The sequence below is a fragment of the Sinocyclocheilus rhinocerous genome, unplaced genomic scaffold (genome assembly GCF_001515625.1).
Source record: "Sinocyclocheilus rhinocerous isolate Xijiao unplaced genomic scaffold, SAMN03320098_v1.1 scaffold464, whole genome shotgun sequence".
Classification (NCBI taxonomy): domain Eukaryota; kingdom Metazoa; phylum Chordata; class Actinopteri; order Cypriniformes; family Cyprinidae; genus Sinocyclocheilus; species Sinocyclocheilus rhinocerous.
In genome coordinates, this window is record NW_015627918.1 from 348,254 (window position 1) to 357,986 (window position 9,733).

At 35.8% G+C, this 9,733-nt stretch overlaps 1 protein-coding gene across 1 annotated transcript in view; it reads right to left on the minus strand.

The window, feature by feature from the left end:
* LOC107737055 (signal peptide, CUB and EGF-like domain-containing protein 3) overlaps positions 1 to 9,733 on the minus strand; it is a 119,618-nt gene that overhangs the window by 17,800 nt on the left and 92,085 nt on the right. Inside the window, exons 7-8 of the mRNA XM_016548459.1 lie at positions 8,864 to 8,980; positions 5,158 to 5,280 (exon numbers count right to left, since the gene is read on the minus strand). Of these exons, the coding sequence (XP_016403945.1) occupies positions 5,158 to 5,280; positions 8,864 to 8,980 (240 nt within the window). The remainder of the gene's footprint in view (positions 1 to 5,157; positions 5,281 to 8,863; positions 8,981 to 9,733) is intronic.

Below are 9,733 nucleotides of genomic sequence, written 5' to 3' on the forward strand. Positions count from 1 at the left end.
AACCACTTTTTGAGCATAGACCTGAACATTAAATTTACCATCGTAAATCTTAAATGCTTTAGAGCACAGACTTAAGTTTGGTCTCTTTTTAAAGAAGGCACATGGTAGATTAGTGCTGAAGTGAAAGAAAAGGGTATAAAAGTTTTTTTAAGAAAAATGCACAAAAATACTATTTTTAAATTTTATATTAAATTAAAATTTTCCAAAACATGTTTTACTCTAAAACTAAATGAAAATAAAAGTCATCTAAACAAGTTGTGTTCCAAATTTGAGGTTGATATCTCAAAAAATTAGCTTTCAGTAAGATTTTGTTTGGGTGCAGTACCAAACGTTTCCACTAGATGAAACTTGCTTCCAATTAGAGGTCTGCGCGGGACTGTTTTTTTAGTCCCGCTCCCGCTCGCTCCCGCAAGGTTCTATTCCGCACCCACCCGCTCCCACTATATATTCACTCTTTGTTCACCCGCTGTCCGCTTAGAATAATTTTCTTCCCGACCTGACCGTTCCTGCTAAATTTAGATCTCGTTTCCATAATCTCACATTTAAATTTCCGCTACTGAAAGAAAGAGAGATAGGCTGACAAATAAAAGTGTATTCTGCACAAAATTGTATGTTATTTTATTTGTCTTGTCAAGAGTCTTGAATTTATTGACTTTGATTTGAATTTATATGAATTATCTTAAGACACAAAATTTGTTTAATATTTTATGCAACACAGTAGGAAAAAAAGTGTTTAAAAATGAAAATAAAAATAAAATAAAAATGTTGTACAAAAATTGTATTTCTTATTTTAATTTGTCTTGTCAGGATACAATTCGTTTAACACAGACAACACAATAGGGAAAAAGTGTCGCAGAGAGAAAAAAATAAAAATGTAGGTTGTACAAAAATAGCCTATTAGCTATTTTTATTCGTCTTGTCAAAATACTAAATTCGTTTGACATTTTTCTGTTAACACAGTAGGAAAAGTGTCGCAGAGAAAAATAAATAAATACGACATCTTTCATTTAAAATTATAGGCTAAGCAAAATATAAAGAAAACCGAGTTGAGCGTCCTTCAAGGACAGCGCATCCACACTTTGCTCCATCCTTATTCTGCTCTGTCACTCATCGACAACCTGCCTGTTCTGTCTGAGGGCCGTATATTTACCACCGGCACAGCCTGCTCTGAGCATCGTTATGCACATGCTGTGCACAGACCACGCAAATAAAACGCCTGACGTTTAAAGTATGCGTGCAGCGTGTGCATAACAGTCCGAGTGAAGGCTGTACCGGTGGTCAATAAGAATAAAGCGCAGATATGCTGTTCTAAATGGACGTCGGGAACGGGATATTGTTAGACCGCACGCTCCCGTTCAAATTACACCAGAGTTACCGACTGCTACCGCATTTTATTGCGCAAAAAATCCGGTCGGTTCATGCAGACCTCTACTTCCAATTAATTTCCGATGCGGTACGTAGTACAAGTGTGACTATTTTTTCTTGAATACATAATTTTGACCATAAAATTTTTTTGGGTTCACACAGAAAGTGCCAAAACCTTTACCAAGTTTCTCATCATTCCGATGAAGTAAAAAATTGAGTTTATTATGCTTAAATAGCAAAAGAAAATGTCAACCAATGGAGTAAGAAAAACAAACTAAATTTATTTTATGCCATTGGCAGACATTTTTCTTGTTTTAAGCGTAAAGTCACTAAATTTTGTTACACTTTTCATAAAAAGTAATTTCATTTTATGTAATTTTTTAATGCAATTTTGCTCATTGCTTCATTCAATTCAGCTTTAAGGAGCTCTACAGAAAACAACAGTGTCATTATTCAGCTCAATTTAGTTCCAGTTTTGTTTTCATCCAATAGTGTCAGTAGCATCAAATCAATAATATTATTAAAGGGGTCATATGATGCGATTTCAATTTTTCCTTTCTCTTTGGAGTGTTACAAGCTCTTGGTGCATAAAGAAGATCTGTTCTTGGTTCATTGTTATTTGGTTGCTGGGGTGTTCAGGGTCTTTATTAGGGTGTCCTAGGTTGGTGCTCTGTGGTTCTTTCAGGTCTAAATGAAAAGAGTCCTGGATCCTTAATATTCTGGTCTTCAGATATGGCTTGGGTCCTTCCTTCAATGCAATTCTGCGGGATTTTTACATCAGTTTTATCATCTGCCCGATGAAAATTGTAAGTCCGATCACTTAGACAAATAATAGCACATATCTCAGCATGATTGGAGAGTTACGAGCTTAAAACTCCTAAACCCGAGAGTGAAGTAAATGGCCCCTAACAAAACAACAAGTGAGATATTTTGACTTTTTCACCCCAATAGACCTGGGCATGAAGGTCCTACTTAATCTCACGCTTGAAACAATGGCATTGTGAGAGCGAAATGACAGCTGCTCTGTTTATAGAGTGGAGATATGGGCTTTATCAGCATATCCCACCTCAAGAATACTAGGGATCTGATAACAGCTCCCCTTAAATACACCTCAGAAAGCTCTTAAGAGAGCCAGGAATGTCTCCAGGCTTTCGGAGAAGCGTTGAAGGACGCGTCCCGTCGCTGGGATGATGACAGCAGGGGAACACTGAGGCTGTTAATCCTCAGATAGAGCAAATAGTCTGTATACATGTTTCAGCCTCAGCATTCACTCAGCGCCAGCGTCTCGTTTCCTCATGAAGGATAAGCATAGACGACTATGCAGTCTGATTTATAGGGCTGATGGAATGATTATTTTGCAAATGGACAACATTTTCTGACACCAAAAGGGTTTTTTATGCATGCTTTGCCGTTCATCGAGAGCTTTCACTATGCAAAAATGATTTTGTCTCGTTTTCTATAACAAACATCTAAACATTCTTAAATCAACATAGATTTTCATGAGAAGCAAAATGGCAGGAGTCTTGTTTTTACGCTTAAAAAACGAACAAATTATGTAACACTTTACTTAAAGCATTTATGCTTAATGCATTATAAAGGTATTCATAATGTACATTGTAATGCATTATGTCTTTTCATAAATAATTGTAACCCAAGTTAAAACACATTATAATATTTGAAGGTTTGTTTGTCATGTGTTTTAATGCATTATACTTTCTAAATGAATAGATAAGTATTATAATATATTATCACTGTGGTTACAATTATTCATGAGATTATACAATGCATTACAAGGCATAATTAATGCATAAAAAATACTTTTATAATGCATTGAATATAAAGGCTTCACGTTAAGTGTTATCAAAATGTCTGCCGATGGCATAAGAAAAATAAGCTTGTTTTCTCTTTAAATTAAGTTACATTTTTCTTATCCCACTGACTGATATTTTTTCTTGCTTTAAGCATAAACATTTCATTTTGATCTTTTTTTTTTTCAGAAAATAAGACTTATCTTACGCAGTTTTGCTTCTCAAGTAAATGTATCTTGATTTAAGAAAGCTTAGATATTTGTACTGGAAAACAATATAAAAATACTGAGAAAGAAATCATTTTTGCAGTGCAAATATCAAACCTTGAGTCTTAGAACTCAAATGCTTTATAGTTATTAATATGAGTACATGCACAAAGTGTCACATGCACACTAAGATACTTAACATTCAGTAATATTATGGATTTGATAGCATTTACACTATTGGATGAGAATTAAGCTGAATAATAACACTATTGCCTTCTGCAGAGGTGCTTTACAGCTGAGCTTTTCTGAGCAATATGACATCATACTGCTCAGGCCCCGCCCACGACCGCTGACGGACTGTCCTGTATTAGCATATCTCCGCCCTCAGCCGTTTTCTCCGCCCTCGAGCAGCTGTAGCGACAGCAATGTCTCGTAAGCAATGCAGATGTTTTGTAGTTTGATGTAAAAGTGAATACAAGAGTCTTCATTTTCTCCCGACATCAGAGCCACTGAGGACACAGTGGATTAGTTTTGTTTTTGATGGTAAAGCGCACACCGAATACACCTAAATTCATTTATGTCTGCGCAAATCATTTTACTCCACACTGCTTTCTGAATGAGGGACAATCCAAGGCAGGTTTTGCTAAAAAGTTTAAAAACTCATGGATGGATCAGAACCCACTGTTCATGATCCAGCTGCACCTCCAGAAGAAGTAAGTCTCACACTTTATATTTCTTAAGATTATTTTTAAATCGCCTTTCCTCTTCCATGGAAGAGAGGGGCGGGGTGAGCAGAGCTCATTAGCATTTAAAGAGACATGCACCGAAGCGGGTTGCTGTGAACAGAGCTGTTTTTGATAAGGTAAAAGGGTGTTATTTTACACGACCACTGAGGAATTTTAACCAAAGTATGTTACAGACATTTCATGAAGACACTAAAGAATCATACCAACTTGTGGAAAATAGGTATCTGATGCCCTCTTTAAGGTAATTGACTTGAACAAACTCCTAAAACTAAGTATGAGCAAAAATAACAAGTGATGAAAACTGCCAGTATAAACCAGCAACAACAAATGCTAGACTATTCGGTTTTCTCCAGGTCTGGAGTCTATTGTAGACGAGGGCAAAAGGTACATATATAGATACAGAGGTGTATAGAGGTGCAGCTCGCATGCAGAGCAAACTCAACGTGGACATTATGGATCGAGGCCATTTGTGCATTTTGAGAGAGTGGGAGAAGACGCAGTACCACTCAGTCCCAATCACTCACGCTGTTTGTGAAATTCCGTCTCACAGAAAGTTTGAAACTGACTGATCTGCTCTGAGAATCTGTTTGGATTCAACCTACATGCTATAGTGCATAAATGTTTGCGGTAATTTCCCGCTTTATAATCGCGAAACCTGCGGGAATGTGTAGAATTATGGCAGATTTGTTCTGCACATGTTGCCCTTAATGGCACCTTCCTTTTCAAAGTGATTCAAGCAATTCAAAACCATCATGGATGTACATCTCAGCAGGGGACAAGGCCAAGAGAGGATCGCCCCTAGATTCCTCCTCTATTAACACCAAACTAACCTGATAAACCCAGCTGGATCACAAACATTCTGTCCAGCAAACCAGAACCTCATTTGCATTTTTGTCTTGTTTTCCAGCAGAAAGATCTAAACTTCCTTCAAACGAAATCCAGAACAAGATATTCTTTACCCCTAACTGGTCAATGTTCTGTACAGGCTTATGCTTTAACGTAAAGACATGACATTTTCATTGGTTAGTCTACCTTGGCACGTCCTCTCGTTGGTCAGAAGTTTGTATCCTTTCTTGCAGCTACATTCGAAGCTGCCAACCGTGTTTCTGCACACATGGTCACACCCGCCGTTGTTCATGCGGCATTCATCAATGTCTGTAACGAGAGAGAGAGAGAGAGTTTGAGCAGATACACATGCACTGGATTAGTGCTGTTCCCTTCAGTTCACCGTGATTCAAACCATCAGCGGAGGACACATGTGAAATAATCCAAAGGTACAAGGGGTGGCTGACCGTAAATATGACAGATTTGCTTGGGCTTAAACTATCAGCTTACTGTTTGAGTCAGAAGAAGAAAGAAAAAGAAAAGATTTTTCTTTCATATAGAAATGTTATAGAAATGTAAACAATTTGGGGAAGCTTATATTATTACAAACATTTCACATTTTTAAGAAAAGAAAAACCCTTTCGGTTTACAATGCAAAAAATAATGAATAAATGCAAAAGAAAGAAATTTGCAAAAAAAAAAAGAAAAGAAAAATATTTTTATAGAAACTGTACAGAAATGTATACAAATTGGAGAAACTTATAAAATCAAAGAATACTTCATTTCTAAGAAAAATTAAACCTTTCAATCTACAGATTAAGAATAATAAATAACAGCAAAAGACTTAAGTCACATAATCACATAATAATAATAATAAAAAAAAACTATTAAAATGAATTTCATGTCATTAGAAAATTAAAACACATTTTACTCCTAATTAATTTCACCTAAGGATTCACCACGACTGCACACATAATCAGACTTGAATCCTAGGAGCTTTAAGTGTCTTAAATATTGCTAATTTCCTTTCAGCCGACATAAAATTCACCAGAGAAATTCACTTTATTTTCTGAAGCAACATATTTGTGTCTAAATATTACGTCTGCGATATTAAACATTTCTGGTTTCCTCAACCACAGTTCTAAAATCTAAACAATGACATTTTATACACATTTATATCAGAGATTGATGCACAGTTACACATTACACAATACACATTTTGCAGAAGCTTTTATCCGAAGCAACTTCTATTGCATTCGGTTTACATCAGTGTTTGCATTCCCTGGGAACTGAACCCATGACCTTGGCGTTGCTAGCGCCGATCTCTAGAGTCTGAACTACAGGAATCAAAGAAGAGAAATGAGAAAATGAGGCAAGCAGACAAGAAATGAGGAGAGAATAAGAGAAAGGAGCGAATGCGAGAAGACGAGTGGATGGGGACGGACACACATGGAGCGAATGTGCGACTTCAGAGCGTTTGTGGACTCCGACAGGAGGAAGTCTTTCAGGATCGCGTCTCCTCTGGCCTGTTCTCTCGGAATCAGGGATCAATATATCATCAGCTTGTCCTGCTTTCCATGGGCTTTGATTGAGCTGCACTGGATGTTTCTGATTACGGCTGAATCATCTGAGTAAATGAGGCGTTCATTTCACAGAAAGACTGCATCATCTGGAGAAAATAACGGCATTAGGAGCAGAAGAAACGCTCGCTCTGGGCCTGAAGGAGGCTCTGTGTCTTCTCGTGCCAGTGCTGTCTGGGGATGTTTTTCTTTGTTTCTTCTACTGCAGAACTAATAAAACTCAATGTTCTTTTATCGCTCTTGTTAGCGTAACGTTATGAGCGCTAGAGGCGACGCAGGCTCCCAGTCTTGGCCGCACGAACCCGCAAGTCTGCACTTCCAGTTGCTCTTCACCCTTTCGGAAACCCTTTTCTTCTTCATTAAACCCTTTTGTGTTCCCTCATCTATTTTTCATGCTTCTTTGCTTTCTTCAAACGTAGTCGTTGATTTATATACACTTTTTCTCACATTTTTCTGGCCTACAACATCAAGAGCTAGAGCTACGTTTAAGGCAATTTTATCTTGGTGGCTGAAAATGTTTGAGTACCACTTACAGAAAAAAAAGAAAAGAAAATAAATTATATAGAAATGTATAAATTGAGGAACCTTATAAAATCTTATAAAAGAAAAAAAAAAACTTTTAATTTAAGCAGTAAGAATAAATATCTGCAAAAGACTGAAATACAAAAACAATCAATTTAATTACAAAATTTAACTCTCCAATAAAAAAAAATATATTTTTTGTCATTTCAAATAATGAACCTAATTAATTTAACCTAAGAATCCACTTTGACCACAGATTTAATTAACAATAATAAGACCGCTTGTCATTTTGTAAAAATCAGACTCTGCTTCAATCCTAGCAGCAATATGTGCTTTAAATATTGCTAAAGTACTGATAATTTGGCTTCACCCACAATAAAAATGTACCAGAGAAATTCACTTTATTTTCTCTCAATTTACACAGTAAAAAAAGAAACATAAAAAAAATGTATTCAAATTTGTACAAATACAAACCTACTGTATATATTATAACAAAGAATTAATTTAAGGAAAAAAAAAACATTTACACAGTAAAAATAATAAATAATCCTGCACTATAGGAAATAAACAGAAATATAGGTGTAGAGGTCGCTAACTACCTTTACCCACCAAAGCAACACTATTTTGGTGGTTTTTACGTGACGTCAAAATGGTAATTCACTTTATTTTCTCTCAGTTTACACAGTAAAAAAAGAAACATAAAAAAAATTTATTCAAATTTGTACAAATACAAACCTACTGTATATATTATAACAAAGAATTAATTTAAGGAAAAAAAAAACATTTATACAGTAAAAATAATAAATAATCCTGCACTATAGCAAATAAACAGAAATATAGGTGTAGAGGTCGCTAACTACCTTTACCCACCAAAGCAACACTATTTTGGTGGTTTTTACGTGACGTCAAAATGGTCAGGTAGGTACACTTTCATGAAACGTTCCCAACGTGTAATTACCAGATCTTCAAAGACGTGAACGCAGTTTACAAGTTGAGAACTCATAATTATGGTAATTCAGAAATGATGGCATGCAATAATGAGTCTGGGTGGGACTGGTAGTTTTTTTATTTCTCGTCTTTGAATTCAAAATCTGCTGAAAGCTCCAGGATTGATCACAATGTGAAACCTCGTCCATGTAAAACGACATTTTTGCAAAGTAATATGATGAGAAATTTTTGCTCTGCCCATTGAACCTCACTGCTCCTATCATCTATCTATCTATCTATCTATCTATCTATCTATCTATCCGCTTATCTATGCAGTCATCCATTCGTCCATCAATCCATCTGCCTACCTATCCATCCGTTTATCCCTTTTAAAGGGATAGTTCACCCAAAAATGAAAAATGTGATGTTTATCTGCTTACCCCCAGACTTTGTTTCTTCAGTAGAACACAAACGAAAATTTTTAACTCAAACCGTTGCAGTCTGTCAGTCATATAAATGGAAGTGAATGGGAATCACGGCTTTGAGAGTCAAAAAAACATACACAAAATCAAGTGTTCTACTGAAGAAACAAAGTCACCTACATCTTGGATGCCCTGGGGGTAAGCAGATAAACATCAAAATTTTAATTTTTGGGTGAACTATCCCTTTAATCTCTTTCATGTTAAACTACATTTTTGCAAAGCAATGTGAAATGTTTGCTCACATTGAACCCTCAAAATCTGTCTTTTAATCTGCTGGGATTTTATTGCCTCGTGCATCATTTTCTCTTTTAACTAGAACAGAAGAATGCATGTCGCTCCTAATTAGGATTGGTAGATTGGATTTGTCTGTGAGATGAGGGGATGATCTCTGTGTGATGGTACCTTTGCAGGTCTTGCGGTCCAGCTGTAGGGTGAATCCCACCGGGCAGCTGCAGCGAACTCCAGTCACGGCGTCATGGCACGTGCTGTCACAGCCTCCGTTATTAACCGCACACGTCTCTGAAAACACACGCACACACACACACAGAGCAGCAGTCAGGACAGGATCAGCTGGACATATATGTGGATATCAAACCTCATGAACATCCTGGATGTCTCGCACACCCTGGACAGCTTTGATTAGTTTAGTCATGAACGCAGCACATGCAAGCCAGCAGCAAATGTCTGTCAAACACCTTGTTATTGAGTGTCGTCTAATGGGAGGGTTAGAGTTCAGTTCAGCTAAAGCATCTCTTAAGCAGCAAATTAATTAAATTAATGACACTTTAAACATTATACATTTGCATAAATTTGAACTTTGTTCAACTTTGTTGCATCACTAAGACTCAAATCATTAAAAAAAAAAAAATTTCTTCCAGTCACTTTGTACAAATAAACCACCCTTTTAAGTATTTAAAATAATAAAAAAAATTATTTATTTATCAATCTATCTATCTATCTTGATACTTTCAGGGTTTGGGGTAGTCATTAAAAACGACAATACATGAAAAACTAAAAAAAGAATTTTTTTTATCTGATATATTAATGATTATAATTATTATTTAATGATATTATTATTATTTTATTTCTTTTAATTGTTATGTACGTTTGGGATAGTCAATAAAATCTTGAACAATACATAAACAACAAAAAAAACACTATTTTAATCTATTATATAGTGACGCTTATAAATAAATAGATTAATATTAAGAATAATAATTATTAATTTAACTTGTTACTTTCAGGATGTGGGGTAGTCAAGAAAGAAAGAAA